The sequence below is a fragment of the Sugiyamaella lignohabitans genome, chromosome C (genome assembly GCF_001640025.1).
Source record: "Sugiyamaella lignohabitans strain CBS 10342 chromosome C, complete sequence".
NCBI lineage: Eukaryota > Fungi > Ascomycota > Dipodascomycetes > Dipodascales > Trichomonascaceae > Sugiyamaella > Sugiyamaella lignohabitans.
In genome coordinates this window covers 2,216,123-2,232,505 of record NC_031671.1, presented here as the reverse complement: position 1 = coordinate 2,232,505, position 16,383 = coordinate 2,216,123, and the positions used below count along the sequence as shown (strand labels likewise).

The window sequence follows — 16,383 nt, the reverse complement described above, 5'->3', positions numbered from 1 at the left end:
TGTCCCCTCTCTGCCTCCGGCGGCTGGGGCTCCGCCCCAGACCCCGTGGTACTCGCTCCGCGAGTTTTCTGTTCTTTTGCGGGTCTGCTTCCGGCGGCTGGGGCTCTGCCCCAGACCCCATGGTGCTCGCTTCGCGAGCTCTCTGTTCACCCCAGTCTGTCTTTTCCCAGTCCCTGGCTGTTGGGCTCGTGCTTCAAGAGCTTGCCATTCTTCAAATGACCAATAACAGTGGATACAGCTGGAGAACGACCACTGGTGGTTGTTCGCGAGCTTCCGGCGCCCTCGACGCGACAGGAGCAGCAGTGCCGGAGCCAATAGAAATAGAGAATATTCACTTTCACTCTCCAGCAGTTGTCGCTTCGCGAACCTCCACTCACTAGACGCGACACTGGGATCCCGACACCCGACTCGAGCGAAGCGAGAGGAGCAGTGGGGTCTGGGGCGGAGCCCCAGCCGCCGGAGGCCGTATGGCACGTGTAAAATGATATAAATACTGGATTGAGCTATGTGGTTTAAAGCTGGGGAATGGCGGCACCGTCGCCACGGAGGTCTGAACCAGCGCTGTAAGAGACACGACCGTTTTGGGCGAGGTTGGATCGGATAACCTGGCCACGGCCGAACAGACTACGACCGGGACCAGTGACGAGTTTGACGGAGTGACCGAGTTTTTCAAGTCCGGCCACAACTTCGGGAGAGATGCCTTCCTCAAGTCCGACAATGGTACGAACTGTGGAAATGGGACTGTCGCTGCCAAGACCAGAGTCGGGTGTAGTGGTATCGGCGTACATGCACATACGAGGGGCATCAAGCGCCTCCTGAGGGTTCATTCCGAACAGTTCGAGGTTATATGCGACTTGGAGATGACCCTGGGGTTGGTTAAATCCTCCCATGACTCCATAGGTGGCATATAGACTGTCGTCTTCGACATTAGTGATCATGGCGGGAATGATGGTGTGATAGGGTCTTTTGTTGGGTCCAAAAGTGTTTCTGGTACCGGGAGTGAGGTTGAAATTACATCCTCTGTTTTGAAGACTGAATCCACAGCCCTTGGGCACAATGGCACTGCCGAATCCCATATAAAGAGACGCAATGAACGAACAGGCATTGCCTTCTTCATCTGTACATGTGAAATAGGCAGTATCAGACTTTCTGGCAGGATTCAGAACTCCATGATCGAACTTCTCATTGGCTTTAGTAGGATCAAACAGTTTAGCACGCTCAGCAAGGAACTCTTCAGAAAGAAGATCGTTAGGATCATAGTCAAGCTTGTCAACATCGGTAACAAACTCCTCGGCATCCTTGAATGCGTATTTCAAGCATTCAATGATTAAATGGAGATATTCAACAGAGTTGTGTTTGAGTGTTTTGGTGTTGACAACACCCTTCTTTTCGAGCTGCTTGATGATTCCAAGGGCAATTAAAGCCACTACACCTTGGCCGTTAGGAGGCAGTTCATGCAATTTGATCTTTTCGTCGACGTCGACATTAATAGGTTCTACAAACTTGGATTTGTGAGCTTCAAGGTCTTCATGGGTCATGACACCACCCTTTTCCTTGACAACCTGTACAATAGCATCAGCAGTCTCTCCTTTGTAATAACCGTCTTTTCCATGCTTGGCAATTCTCTTGAGAACTTCAGCCATGCCTTTATTAATAAAAACCTCCGACTCTTTAGGTGATCGTTTACCATCAATCAACAGCTCACCTCCATTGGGAGATGTATTAAGCAGTCTTTCAGCGCCATTGGCCCAACTCTCAGCACTGATTCGTGAGATTGGTGCACCATTTTCAGCCAATGAGATAGCAGGTTCAAGAATTTCGGCCATAGTCAACTTGCCATTACCCCATTTCTCGACCACATCGATCCAACCAGCAACTGCTCCAGGAACAGTCACTGAGTATACACTTGAAGTGGGGATACGAGGTCCTGTGACACCATCTTTTCTAAGCAATTCAATCGAAGAAGCCATTGGCGAGTGACCTGAGCCATTAATTCCATGAACTTTCTTGGTCTTGGCTTCATAGTACAAACTGAAGACATCACCACCCAGACCAGTCATATGGGGTTCCAGAACACCAATGGCAGCAGCCATGGCCACAGCAGCCATAGGAGCATTTCCACCCTTATCAAGAATCTTCACGGCAGCAGCACTGGCAAGAGGTTGACTGGACGAAGCCATGCCCCTGACCGAGTGGACCACCGACCTTCTGGATGGATATTCAGTGGAGAACATATTGAAATTTCAGCAGTGAAGTGATGTGGGAGTTAATTAATTTCAATCAACAGCAGCTTAGATACTGACTTGTCTATTAATGATCTAAGAGCAAATGTAAATAGAGAAACAAAAAGCGAAATTGGCGATGAACCAACGTTTATATACCCGTGTATGATCAAGCCACCAAATTAACAATTTACAGTTTATGACTGACGTTTGTTGACACTTTAGAGCCAGACGATCTTCAATGGATTAGGCACCTGCTGGCGGCTAAGGTTTGATCCTGAGAGCTCGAAGGCCTGGGGTTAGCTGCAACACGGAGACGCAGTCCCGTATCCAGTATGCCATAACTCCGTCCGTCGCATGCTTATCTTCTGTATGTAGCACCCAGTCGGGCTCCGAATCTGCAGGCCCCAAACCTATCGCTGCTTTTTGGGGGTGTGCCTGCCTAGCCAACCGGCATGATACGTGGGATCTCATTATCGGGCCTGTGCCGGAGTGGGGGGACCCTGCCGGTGGGCCACGGTGATCGCCCGGTGCCTGAGATAACCGCAGATAACGCAACCCACCAGATCAAGCACCATCCCGAACGGTTTCTGGACCCCCGCCACGGGTGTCCTGGGCCTGCCCGGGACCTGTCTGCCTCCAGCGGCTGGGGTTCCGCCCCAGACCCCACTGCTCCTCTCGCTGCGCTCGAGTCGGTTGCGTGTCGGGCCCTTGTCATCGGCGGCTGTCTGACACAGGTCTCAGAGGGCCAGCGTGGGGGATCTCATCCGGACTCCGAACGGGTCCTGCCTCCGGCGGCTGGGGCTCCGCCCCAGACCCCGCTGCTCCTCTCGCTTCGCTCGAGTCGGGGCGAGGACCGTACCCGGGACCTGAAAACCCCCACAGCTGCAGGGGTCGGCCCCACGCACGACTCGAGCGAAGCGAGAGGAGCCGCGGGGTCTGGGGCGCAGCCCCAGCCGCCGGAGGCCGACCACCCCCAAACTCAGGTCTATTTCCCCACGCCGAATTCAAGCGAAGCGAGAGGAGCAGACGGACCTGGGGCAGAGCCCCAGCCGCCGGAGGCACACCTCCACTGTGAGCCGCGCGATGTGAGGCGGATGGATAGTAAATAGGGGTAGATTTCTATTCTCTGCCGAGCTCGGCGCACTCGTCAAGGAATTTCTTGGGCGAGCAGATGTCGGTGCTGCCGTAGACGACTTTTTTGGTGCCGCCAACTCGGGCCACCCAGTCCTGAATGTTGTTGTACTCGAAGTAGGTGCCGCCGCCAATCGTGAAAACGATAGCTTCTTCATAACTATTACGTTTGGGTGGTCTGGATAGCGAGCCTCGGGTCACTTGGGGGTCGAAGTATAGGTAATCTTCACTGGCTGAGGAACTTGTTCCCGATGGTGAGGGGTCTAAAAGTGAACTGATGATCTTGGTAATGGCCATGTCTTTACTGGCAGGTAACAGGTTCTTCACTCCCGAGATCAGGTTGCCAAACCCTTCCGACAATTTCCCGTCTTTCAGCCTGTCAGTAAGTTTGTTGGTGATGCCAGCAAAACCTTTAAACAGGTCAGACTGGCTCGATGCAGATTGCGATGCCTGGTTATTGGTGCTATAAGCACTGGTCATGGCAGTACTCATTTTGGTCATGTCTTTAACCCGTTTAATGTAATTGAGTGCGCTCAGATCACATCCTTGTGCAGTCAGAGCGGCCTCGTACTCAGCTTGGTCGGCCGTCGAGATGTTAGGCGTCAGAATGAAGTACACAAGGTACATTCGCAACTTGTCATCCGAGTTCTTAAACGATTGGTCGTTAATATGTCCTAGAATATCCGCTTTAGTCTGCTTACCAGCATTCTCCTCGGCCTCAAACAGTTGAGCCAGTCCTCGCTCGCCAATGGCTTTAAGTAGAGTCGTGGCAATGTTCATGTGCATATCAATAGTCTGTTTTCTAGCAGTGAGTTCAGGCAATGCTGTAATAGCAGCCTTAAGATGAGCTCCAGCACTCAGGGCATTGATATCGTCGAGATCCGTGACGCCAGTCTGTCCTGTCAGTTCTTTAGCTTCGATTTTATACTTATTAAGAGCAGCATCCAGATTATCCGCTACTTCAGGGAATGGCAGACCCGAATTCTTGGCCCAGAAAAAGTCGTTGGGTTCTAGATCATATGCTTTACGACTGACTGTCCCGTTATCATCGGTAGTCTCCACCGTGATTCTGTTTTTATTCAAATCACACACGTCTTGAACAAGTGATTGATAAGTCCATGAATGAGAAAACATCGAAATCAGGTCGACATTCCGGTCGAGAATCACTAATAATGGTCTATTAGGATCCGACCCCATACCAGCAGCTCCTCCTGTGACAGCACTAGACCCAGATCCCATTCCCGTACCATATAAACCACCACCCTGATTTCTAGTATTAATGTAGTGATTACGAAGCTTTTCGTCTAATTTTTGTGCCACCATTTCTGCGGCATTGCCTCGAGGCGATCTAATAATGGGAATAGTGCCTGAACTGAGTACCACGCTGAACAGGCCATTCACAATCTGGTTGACCATGTCGGTAATCTCCTGCTCATTGACTTTAGGACTCGACAGTTTGTGGTAGACCTTTTCCATGCCCAAACTATACACATTCGGTTCGGTGACCACGAAATTCAAGTACTGGTCATACACCTGGGCGATTTTGTACGAGTTTGCCACGGTTTTGGCTGCCAGGTCTTCTAATAAGTCTCGAGAAATGGGGTTGGTGAAGTTCAAGTACGTCGATTCGTACAACCCGTCGTTGAGATCCTTACTAATGATAGCGATATTCTCTTTAGTTGGTGCCACAAAGTAGATAGCGGGCACGTCTGGGATCGGATATCTATCGCTGTTGAGAAGCATATGAACCGTGACTCCGTTCTTAAACAGGTCATTGACTCTCAACACACTTGAAATAATGTCCCTGCCCACCGAATCAAAAACCAGCACCTTCCAAATAGGTCCCTGAACCTGTGCTGGCGCTGCTCCATTAACAGGCGTCGCAGTCCTGCTGTCCACAGAAACCACCGACTCGTCCTTCTTAGCCTGGTTCAAATTGAGCATCCGCTCAATTATCGCTGACACCACCTGTTAGTTCTTATCCTACGTGTCCTTGACTGCCTCCGGCGGCTGGGGCTCTGCCCCAGACCCCGCTGCTCCTCTCGCTTCGCTCGAGTCGTACGTCGACGGACCCTGCCAACTCCTGCGAAGCAGGAGCAACCAGGGTCTGGGGCGGAGCCCCAGCCGCCGGAGGCACATCCCCCCAAACTTACCGACCTGCTTGTCCCGCAGACTCTGGTCTGGCGTGTATCCCAGCGTCGACATTGCTCCTGTGTTTGGTGAATCTCGTAGCTCACACGTCAAACCTGTTGATGCTGAAGTGCAAAAGCTGTTGATACAGATATGCAGAAGAGTAGGAATCACATGACTGTTAGCTGGAACAAGCAACAATAAGTCTGTGAGTTATACCTGCCTATTGCAGCATCTTAAGATTGCACTCGTGAGATTACGATCTGATAAGGTTGATAACCAACTATTATAAATGAAGGTCAATGTCCATGAAGTTCACAGAAAAATAACATGCTAATGTGTGAATACTAATGCGATATTAACTAGTAGAGGTAACATAGCTACTAGAAACAAGTATCTGTGACTGGCAACTATTTAGATCATATTTTGACTGATCTACTTATCCACTTTCACCCCTTTATAATAATATTATTTTATTCTTCTTCTTTTAAACGTCAAAAGATTAAGAGTCACAACCCTTTTTAAAAATGAGCTCCGAAGAAACCAATGCAAATGTAAACATTCAGGCTGATAATCCTGAACCTTCTGAAATTAACCCTGCAGTTAGTGATGGGGAAGAAGAAATTACATTAATTGAAAAATCACCAGAAAAACAAAATGAACCTAAAACCATTGAATCAACTGAAAAACAAGAGGATAAAAATACTAAAAATGCCACCATAAGTGAAGTTAAAGTTAAGGAATTGAAACCAACATCGAGATTTAATACTCTAAAAGACGGTAAAATCCAACCAATGGAACTCGATAAGTTAATTAATTTCGGTCCATTGAAAGAGATAGACACTAATAGAGAAGATGCTCTTATTATTGGTGACGTTACCTCGATGATTTTTAACTTGTACAAAAATCTGGATATCAGAGACATAGTTAAAGATTTTGCAATTCGAACTAAAAAGGCTAAATCAATCCTTGAAATTCCAGTTGAGTGGTTCTTTTGTTATTCAATAGCATTGGATAAAGAACAAGACGTATCAGATGATGAGATTAATGATTCGGTCGTCTATAGTGGAGAGTTTAAAAAGGTATACGAGGAAGAAGTGAAAAAAGAGCTAAAGAAAAAGGTTCCACGCCAGATTAATAGTTTCCTAGGTAAAATCGAGTGTCAATATTTGGATCATGTCTTAAACAGCTATGAAAACGCAAGTCCACTGAAAATGGAAAGAATTCTGAGTGAGATCTATGCTGCTTGTTACATTGAAGTAAAGGGTGTAGAGATCATTAAAACTATTATACCAAAATTAAAAAATAGTGCAGGAATTGAGAATGTGCGAAAGACAACCGACTTCTCTAGATTTTTCGGCGGAAGTGTTTTCAAAACAAAAGTATTCAAATTTTTGAAAAAGATCCAAAAATCAACAAATATCGAACATGAGAGTTTCATAAATGACTCCTGGACAACAATAATGAGGAAAGTTAATGAATGCGAAATGAATATATATGAACTGTCTGATTTAGAAGAATTAAAGAAGATTCCTTCCATGATAGCTCATGCTGTAGTACAAGCTACTGAACTTCGTATGACAAAAGAAACAAGTAAAACCTTATTGAGTCCAAATGTTCGAGAATTTGTGAATAGTAGAGATCGAAACACCGATGTATCTTATTTGCTAGGAATCATTCAACAATTATTCGCAGATGTTAAAGACATTCACATGAATTCGAGTGTAATTTCCGAGCCCTCAACGGCAAAAGAATCAACTAAACCGGTTGCTGAGAATATAACACCAGAATCTTTAGTAGGCAGAGTTAAAGAAGACTCGATTGAATCGAAAATAAAGGGATTCTTTGAATTACCTGAAGATGATCAATTTTTCGTCTACATGAAGATTAATAAAGATTTTTCTCACAAGCTTTACAAGTTGATTAAAGATTTAAGTGAAGGCAAAAAGCTGGACGATGGTCTACAAAAAGCTTATAAGGCAAATAAGTCGTTTATTGATTTCAGAGTTCAAAGAGAACAACGCCAAAAACAAAAGTCAAAGCGTGACGTTAATAAGAAATCAAACGATCAACCTTCAAGCAGTTCTAAAGATGATCAAAGAAAACGTACGTTCAGTAGTCGGAAAGACCAAACACAAGAAGATCAAAACAAAAAACCTAAAATTGAAAGAAATAAAGAAACTTCTCAAGATAATTCTGACGATCCAGTAGAAATTGTTCGTCAAGTATTTATCGGTACAACTGTAAAAGAAAATGATGATAATTCATTCACAGTTGAGGAGTATGATATGAATATTTCTAATTTATTACCAAAACTTGAGCAAGTGATGCCTATTGATCCGTCTCAAGATAAAAATTTAATTGTTCTTCATAAAGAAGAAAATGAGGTCATCCATTGTGAGATTGATCCAATAATGATTCGACGTGTCTATGACTGTCAATCTAATAAAGTTGTAATCGATACTGGTTCACAACTTAATTTAATCCAAAATAAAGCGTTTTTTGTGGGCCAACCTGAAGAATGTAAGAAAACATTTAGAGGACCGCAAAATGAATCCAGAATGAGTTATGCAACTCTGCATGGAAAAGCCAAAATTGGATGTGTTAACGGCAGTGATATTATAGTTGAATCTGCTTATTATTCTGACGATATTTGTGAGAATATTATTAATCCCAACTCAATTCCTAATGTTACCTTCATTTCAAATTATAACCGTCCCAAATTAATTTGGAACAATACTGGTGAAGAATTTGAAACGGAATTAATCAAGTCCACTGAAAAACATGCTTCAGTGATAATTGCTGACTTATTTAAATTGATTCCTAAAGTTGGAAGGGTACAAGAAGGAAATTCTGTTGAATTTATTAAGCAAAGCATAATGGCTCTGCACAAACAAGGACATGTTAACTTTCGTGAAATAATTGATAATATTAGACACGGAAATATCAGTAACATTGATCCGCAATTAGTTAAAGGAGTTTCTCCTAAAAATTTTAGTTGTGAAAGCTGTGATTTAGCAAAGATCACTAATAAATCTTTTTATTCTTCGTACTCAAGAATGAACAAGGTAGGCGATCTTATTCACGCTGATTTAATGGGACCGTTACCCGAAAGTATTGGCAAGAGGTATAAATATGTTGCTGTTTTTGTTGATGATATGTCAAAATATATCTGGAGCATTCCACTCCAACAAAAGAGCGAGGCCACGAACCAATTAATTGCTTTAATAACGGAAATTGAACGTCAATTTGAGACTAAAGTAAAAATAGTACGCACTGATAATGGAGGTGAATTTAATAATTCTGTTATCAACGCTTTCTTTACTCAAATTGGTATCAAACATCAACTCACAGTACCTTACGCTCATCAGCAAAATGGAACAGTTGAAAGAAGTAATCGCACTATTATGAATTTAGTACGGGCTACAATGATTGAATCAAATATTCATGAAGTATTTTGGCCATATGTTGTTAAATACGTGGTTCATATTATAAACACTTCATATTTGAGAGATCACCCTCTGAAAAATAAGCGATATACTTCACATACCCTATTGACCGGTAAAAAGATAAACAGGCACTCAAATTATATTTTTGGATCTGATTGCATTCTGTTTATTCCGCAAGAAAGGCAAACGGGTAAATTAACTGTTAGAGGACAAAAAGGTATTTACCTTGGTTCCGCTGAAGATACTAAAGGTATTGTTGCATACAACATCCCACAAAATAGGGTAGTTGTTGCCATTGCTTATAAATTGAATGACGGGAATTTCTCGCATATTCAAGATTTGAGAGAATCTGCAAAACAGCTTACCAATATTTCTCAAGAAGACTTATGGAAGCAAACCGAAGTAAATATTGTCTTTGGTGTGGATTCGCAAGTACGAGCTGAAACAACTGATATTCCGTTGCAGGGGGGAAATAGTAATAGCCACCTGGGGTACCAACAGAACATCAATTATTTTAATCAGCTCAGCAATCAAACTTCGAACGTTAATAAATCTGATGAACTTCAAAGAAGATTGAATGAGAGAGAGACAGAGTTACAGACCCAAAAGCAAAAACTTGAATCCATTTCTAATGCCTATAGAGTTTCCGCTCAACAGATCAGCAATTTGAGATCTAAAAATGACCAGGAAATAAGGGAAATGGAGGAGAAAATAAAAAGTAAAGACGAAGAGATACATAAGTGTACCCAATCTTTACGAAGTCTGACTGAAAAAGTTAATAAACTTGAATCTCAACTCAAAGAATCTCACGAACAGTCAGAACAGATTAAAACGCTAGAAGAAACTATTAAATCTGATAAAGCAAGTCGAGTTAAACTTGAAAAAGAACTAACCGATATCAGATTGCAAAATAAAGAACTCATGCTGATTATTGAAGATAATAAGAAAAAATCACAAGAGTTCAAACACCATGATAAATATCTGCAAAAACAGATTAAAGCTTTAAATGAGCAGATTGGTGAAATTGAGGTTCAAAAAGATAAGGAAAATGTTATGTTCCATGATCAGATTGAACAATTAAAGACGACTCCGGTTGATAAACTTGAACAATCAAAACAACTGGTGGAGATCTACAATAATGCATCAGCTCGGAGACCAAGAAGAGCAACTACTCTCAAAGAAAACCGAGATGCATATATTGACAAAATGAATTTAGAATCTGACATAGTTAGATTTATTACAAATTCACAAATTAAAAAGTCCGATGTATCCATTCCGATGAATGCATCTCAAGCTTTAAAAAGCAAATATGCTATTGAATGGCAGCAAGCAATGGATGATGAAATGAAATCCCAAAATAATTTAAATGTCTGGACTATTCTTTCGGACCAGGAAAGAAAAGAAAAGCAAGACATTAAGATTACAAAAACTAGATGGGTATTTGCGGTGAAAACAAATCATGAAGGATTTGTAGAGAGATTTAAAGCAAGACTGGTCGCTAAAGGCTTTACTCAAACAGAAGGCGTTGATTATTATCTAACGTATTCACCAACATTAAATACCGAAAATTTAAAAATTATCCTTGCATATGCCACCATTCAAGAAATGAGAATATGTCAATTAGACATAAAAACTGCTTTCTTACATGGAACAATTGATACCAATGTGTATATCTCCCTTCCAGAAAGTCAATCAAAAACGATCGCAAAGTTAAATAAAAGTATTTATGGGCTGAAGCAATCAGCTAGAAATTGGTACTTGACATTGCGAGAGCAGATATTGAATTTAGGTTTCGAATATTCTACTCATGATCCAAACATCTATATTAAAGATGATCACGATGATATTATTCTGATTGTGATATATGTTGATGATATCCTCATTCTGTCCAAAGACGAAGGCAAGTTAAAGGAGACAAAAGACAAAATATTGTCTAAATTTGAAGGAAGAAGCCAAGACGGAATTGACCAATTTCTAGGTTTAGTAATAAACCAAGATCTTGAAAAAGGAACATTATCAATAAGTACTGAAAAATATATTGATAATATGCTTCAAAACTTCGATCTCCAAGACATAAGAACTTATAAAACGCCTATGCTTGAACAGGTAAGATTAGAAGATGAAACTTCCCATCTCACCGAAGAGGAACACCAACATTATCAACAGCTAGTGGGAACTCTTAGATATTTGACAACAGTATCAAGACCGGACATTGCGTTTGCGGTTAGAAAGGTTAGTCATTTTTTATCTAGTCCTCAAGAACATCACTTGAAAGCTGTATATCGGATCATCGGATATCTGAAATATACGAAGAATCGTATGATCATGTATGATAAGAGAAACACAAAACTGGAGGTATATGCTGATGCTAGTTTCTGTGTGCCTGACGAAAAGTACAAGTCTGTCACTGGAATATTAGTAAAATTTGCTGGATCACCAATTTATTGGCGTACTAAAAGGCAAACAATTGTAACGACCAGTACAAGAGATGCAGAATTGTTAGCATTGCATGAAGCTATTGCCATTACTGAAAGAATTATTCTCATATTAAAGTCTGTTGGATGGAAATCTTTAAGAAACAATCCAATTCAGGTCTATGAGGATAATAGACCGTTAATTAGTTCATTGATTAATGGCGATTATCAAAGAGTGAAGAATGCTCGAATTATGAATAGATTTGATTATGTTGTTACCGCTATCGAATCTAAGAAGGTGGAAGTCACCCCAATTAGTAGTGAACTACAGGGAGCAGATATGTTTACGAAGTCATTAGGAAACATTATGTTTAACAGGCAAATTGAATTATTGGGAATGGTTGATCAAAAATAATAGTAAGTTATCAATGGAGGAGTGTTGATGCTGAAGTGCAAAAGCTGTTGATACAGATATGCAGAAGAGTAGGAATCACATGACTGTTAGCTGGAACAAGCAACAATAAGTCTGTGAGTTATACCTGCCTATTGCAGCATCTTAAGATTGCACTCGTGAGATTACGATCTGATAAGGTTGATAACCAACTATTATAAATGAAGGTCAATGTCCATGAAGTTCACAGAAAAATAACATGCTAATGTGTGAATACTAATGCGATATTAACTAGTAGAGGTAACATAGCTACTAGAAACAAGTATCTGTGACTGGCAACTATTTAGATCATATTTTGACTGATCTACTTATCCACTTTCACCCCTTTATAATAATATTATTTTATTCTTCTTCTTTTAAACGTCAAAAAAACCCATGGACATGCGTCTGTGTACTTCACCACTCAAAATCGGCCGGTTATGTGCATAGCTGTAGTTCAGGGGTACCGCCTCCGGCGGCTGGGGCTTTGCCCCAGACCCCGTGGCTCCTCTCGCTGCGCTCGAGTCGTTGCTTCTGCGGTCCCCGGAGTTTGTTGGGAGAACAGGGTCGCACTTTGAGGCCAATTTTTGGCCGGGTTGAGCTTCTGCCTGGTGCAAAAATCGACCACAAACCCCTGCTGCCAGCAGTAAATGCGATATTTCAGATGAAATAAAATTTACAGGTATCCACTCGCGATTGATCTCGTTTCACCAACACCATCAGACCTATCGATATTATTTTGTATATATTCAGTAATTTGAAACCATATTCCAATTAGTCTCTCTTGTGTAGTATCTAGTAACAGAATATCAGTCCCACAGACTCAAAATAGTTGTCTACAGAAAATCGCCCTAGCTTGCTCTTTATTCTACTTCTTGAGTAATAGTATCTTGAAAGCATTTTGAAATTGATTGTGTCACTGTTGCTCCACTTTACCGACCATATAATTGATGCCCATATCAAGCGTCTCGATAGAGTAGCTGACTCTAATAATATTCCTAAGAGTAAACTCTACAGCTTTCTCTCCATTCTATTTGTCTCCTGATTGTCTATATCTCTTGAAATCAATCGTGCCTCTACTTTGCTCCAAGTTAGCCATTAATATTTGGGGTGATATGTGATTCCCATATCCCCAGCGTGGTTTCAATTGAGCAGCAATAAGACTTTCAAAAAGATAATTACAGAAAAGTCCCCATATTCAACTCTTTGAGTTTGATGGTCTTAGACCTCGTGGAATCAAATGTGTTATATTTCACCCGTAATCCAACTATGACGGAAGGTGCTAAGATACCAATATCAGCGATGCGGTCTAAATGGAGCATACAGCAGCTAGTTGACCCCATCTAGGATGGCTACAGAAATCTCCATGAAGTTGACGTTCCAGCGACGTCTGATTTCTTGGCTGAACGACTACCCGCGAGGTACTCTTGAGCCCTAACCGATAATTGATACCATGGTGCAGTATTTTCCGGCTGGATGGCAGTGAAGGTATACCATGAATATATCGCAGTTTTGGTCACTAATGACCATTTTGTTATGAATTTTAATTGTGCTACAGAGTTGGTGAAGGGCGTGCACCGTCGAGTTGCCAGACTGCCTCCGGCGGCTGGGGCTCCGCCCCAGACCCTGGTTGCTCCTCTCGCTCCGCTCGAGTCGTCCGGACACCGGGTCAAAAAGACAGAGATAACTGCTGGCACCACCACGCAACGACTCGAGCGTAGCGAGAGGAGCAACCAGGGTCTGGGGCGGAGCCCCAGCCGCCGGAGGCAGACCGACCCTCCACTCAACGACGGACCAAAAACACAGCTCGCCCCTCGACGGAACGACTCGAGCGGAGCGAGAGGAGCAGCCAGGGTCTGGGGCGGAGCCCCAGCCGTCGGAGGCAGGCAGAGAGCCGGGGTTGCTGTGTTTGGCAGCACACTTAGCCGCTAAGCATAGTCGGCAAAATAGAGATAAGGCGCAAGTTATATATATATATAGCAGCGAAGGAGCCTGGTAGAAAGATTTTATTTTTGGGTTGTATGACAGAATGTACATGTGATTTGTATATAATAAGTTATGAGAAGCAGAGGTCCCAGCCGCGACTTTCGATGATGCCGAACCAGTGGACGTGTCTGGTGCCTTCGGAGTCTCTTTTCCAGACCTCTTCCAGCAGCTGGCGTGCTCGTCTGATGTTGCGGGCCAGATTACGCTCGTAATAGTGATGGAACCGGTCTATCATATCGCCACGCTCGTCTGGTGTACAGCAGCCCACTCCGGCAATGAACAGTGGGAATACAAGACCACCTTCGACAGTGGTTCCGAGAACAGAATCCAGAGCTACGAAAAGTTGGCGCGACAGACATCGCATTTGCACACATGAAGCGTTGAGTCGCAACACAGACTGGTTGAGATGCATTTTGGCTGTCAGTCTGAAAACGTCAAAAAACTTGATTTGCAGCTCAACTTGCTCAGGTGACAGCGATTGAAGGGCAGAACGAGGTGGTTGACACACAGAGATTTTGTTCTCGAGATCTTCAACCTTGCGCTGGATGTTGTGTAAATAATCAAGAGTGTCCAGACCCATTTCTGATACATACACTTGACTGTACAGTTTATGAGTCTCAATGGCCAGATCCGAGATTTCGGCAAGAATGCGAAATAATGGAGCTGCACATCCTAGTAATGTATCCAGTCCTCCGTCCGACTTGTCTAGAACTTCGCTGTATTCTAGTGAAGAGAAATGGGTGTTTCGCTGAGTCGAAGTCGAGGCAGCGAGAATGTCATGATATGCAAAGTTCTTAGCCAGCCATTGAAGGGATTTATTGGAAATGAAGTTTCGCAAACCGCCATTCATGTTGATGATTTTAGCAGCCAAACTAAGATGTTTGCTCCAGTGAACTACATCGCCATTGCAAATTTCACCCGACGTGATGACCAGCAGACCGGCTAGAGTGGTGATGTCACCTCGTGAAAAATCAGCCACCACCGATTGCATGGCTTTGTTTAAATACCGATAACCAAGATCTTGGTTGTGCCCACGGTCTCTATGGAATCCAGCCCATGCAATGATTCCGTAGAGAACAGCATCGCTTCCCATGGCCATGGGCACAAATTCATCTAAAAAAGAATTGTTCGGGGCCACTGCGATGATATCTGCTTGTCGGGTGCAGAAATAGTTAAATAGTTGTTGTGCATCGTCATCCAAGCGTATCGATAAAAAATTCGAGGGGGGTGGTGTTAATAGCGAGGTTGGCGGCGTTGCTGGGTTACCGAGAATGTCAAGTGGTAAAAACTCGTGGCTTCGCGAAATGATCATGTTATCATCGTCGTTTTCCTTCGATTTGCCAGATTCATCAATCTCTTCGATTCGTGGCGTGGCAGTAGCAAGCATACGTGAAAGTACCACATCATCGATTTTATCGGAAACAGAGTCGATAAGAGCGGCATCGGTTTGATTGCTGGGTGTGCTATCATCAAGGTCATCGAGGTTCATATTCACATTAAAGCCAAGGTTCATGCTGTCGGAGTTGTTATGGGAGTTGGTGTTGTTGGTAGTGTCATTTAAGTCATTATTTTCGTTAGATTTATTGGCGGGTGTAGAATGAGTGCTTGCTACAGATGCGCCAGGCTCGTGAACTCGGGCAGTATTTTCGCTCGCTTTTTTCTCCTGGTCCAGAATTCGGAGCAGTTCCTGTTCTCCTTCATATGCGAGTTGACTGCTGACGCTTTCTACACCGCTGCTTTCAGAGCTGGGGTGGTCGCCAATGAGGTTGGTATTGCTGTTTTCATGGCCATTGTTATCTAACTTGATATCAATGTCGCTGCGAAAAAGGCTATATTGGCGGTCTTCAGTTTCCTGGACATAGTCGTGAATGCGAATCAGATTGTTCCGTCCAGCAGAAGGAGATGATGATTTTGGATCTAGTACCATAGCTAAAGCGGAATTTGTCGCAGAAATGGAAGACAGGATATTTGGAGACACATCAGATTTTATGTCAGGGGTGAAGCCAAAGCTTTGCATGTGATTGAATACCGAGCTGTCATAAGAGTAGTTAGCATCGTTAAGAGAGTTATTACTTCCGTGAATGCTATTGCCAGTGTTACCATTCGAATTATGATTAGCAACTGGTATGATGCCGACGGTGCTTCCACGATGACTAGAAACACTGGATCTTTTCCGTTTCCCACTGGAAACATCAGATTGGGGACTACCAAAACTACTGGCATCTGAGTCAGTTTCTCTGCGATCACTTTCGGCAATCGTGGGAGCAGCAATAGACGATTTTCTAGGCTTGTTTTTTCTCTCAAGACCGGGAATTGGATACTCGCATCCCAGCCCAAGTCTTACACAAGCCCCACATTTTGGACGGGTCTCATCACATCTCTTCTTTCTCTTTCGACAAGTCAAACAGCCAGTTCTAGATCGGCGCTGTTTTGATGGCTGTTGAATGGAATCTTCCATAGTAGCATTAGACATAGCCATGATGGGCAAGTAAATAAAATTTCACTGTCGAAAAGATAAACTAACCTGGAAATGAAAATAGAGATATAAACAGAAAGCGAAAGCGAAAACGAAAACGAAAACCAACACTAGAAATAAAATAAAACAAGATAAAACAAAA

General features: G+C 43.0%; 4 protein-coding genes across 4 annotated transcripts; 1 reads left to right on the top strand and 3 right to left on the bottom strand.

Annotated features, from left to right (window-relative positions):
• Window positions 1-512: 512 nt before the first annotated feature.
• AWJ20_4400 (uncharacterized protein) lies at window positions 513-2,234 on the bottom strand (the record flags this gene model as incomplete). The annotated part of the gene is made up of 1 exon (XM_018881467.1): window positions 513-2,234. One exon carries the CDS (start codon window positions 2,232-2,234, stop codon window positions 513-515), a length of 1,722 nt encoding a protein of 573 aa, XP_018734057.1.
• A 1,110-nt stretch (window positions 2,235-3,344) lies between these two features.
• SLY1 (Sly1p) lies at window positions 3,345-5,300 on the bottom strand (the record flags this gene model as incomplete). The annotated part of the gene is made up of 1 exon (XM_018881464.1): window positions 3,345-5,300. One exon carries the CDS (start codon window positions 5,298-5,300, stop codon window positions 3,345-3,347), a length of 1,956 nt encoding a protein of 651 aa, XP_018734056.1.
• A 713-nt stretch (window positions 5,301-6,013) lies between these two features.
• Window positions 6,014-12,072, top strand: AWJ20_4398 (gag-pol fusion protein; the record flags this gene model as incomplete). Its single annotated transcript, XM_018881463.1, has 2 exons — window positions 6,014-11,653; window positions 12,064-12,072. The coding sequence occupies 2 exons, from the start codon at window positions 6,014-6,016 to the stop codon at window positions 12,070-12,072; spliced, it is 5,649 nt and encodes a 1,882-aa protein (XP_018734055.1).
• Window positions 12,073-13,835: 1,763 nt separating this feature from the next.
• Window positions 13,836-16,244, bottom strand: UGA3 (Uga3p; the record flags this gene model as incomplete). The annotated part of the gene is made up of 1 exon (XM_018881462.1): window positions 13,836-16,244. The coding sequence occupies one exon, from the start codon at window positions 16,242-16,244 to the stop codon at window positions 13,836-13,838; it is 2,409 nt and encodes an 802-aa protein (XP_018734054.1).
• Window positions 16,245-16,383: the final 139 nt, after the last annotated feature.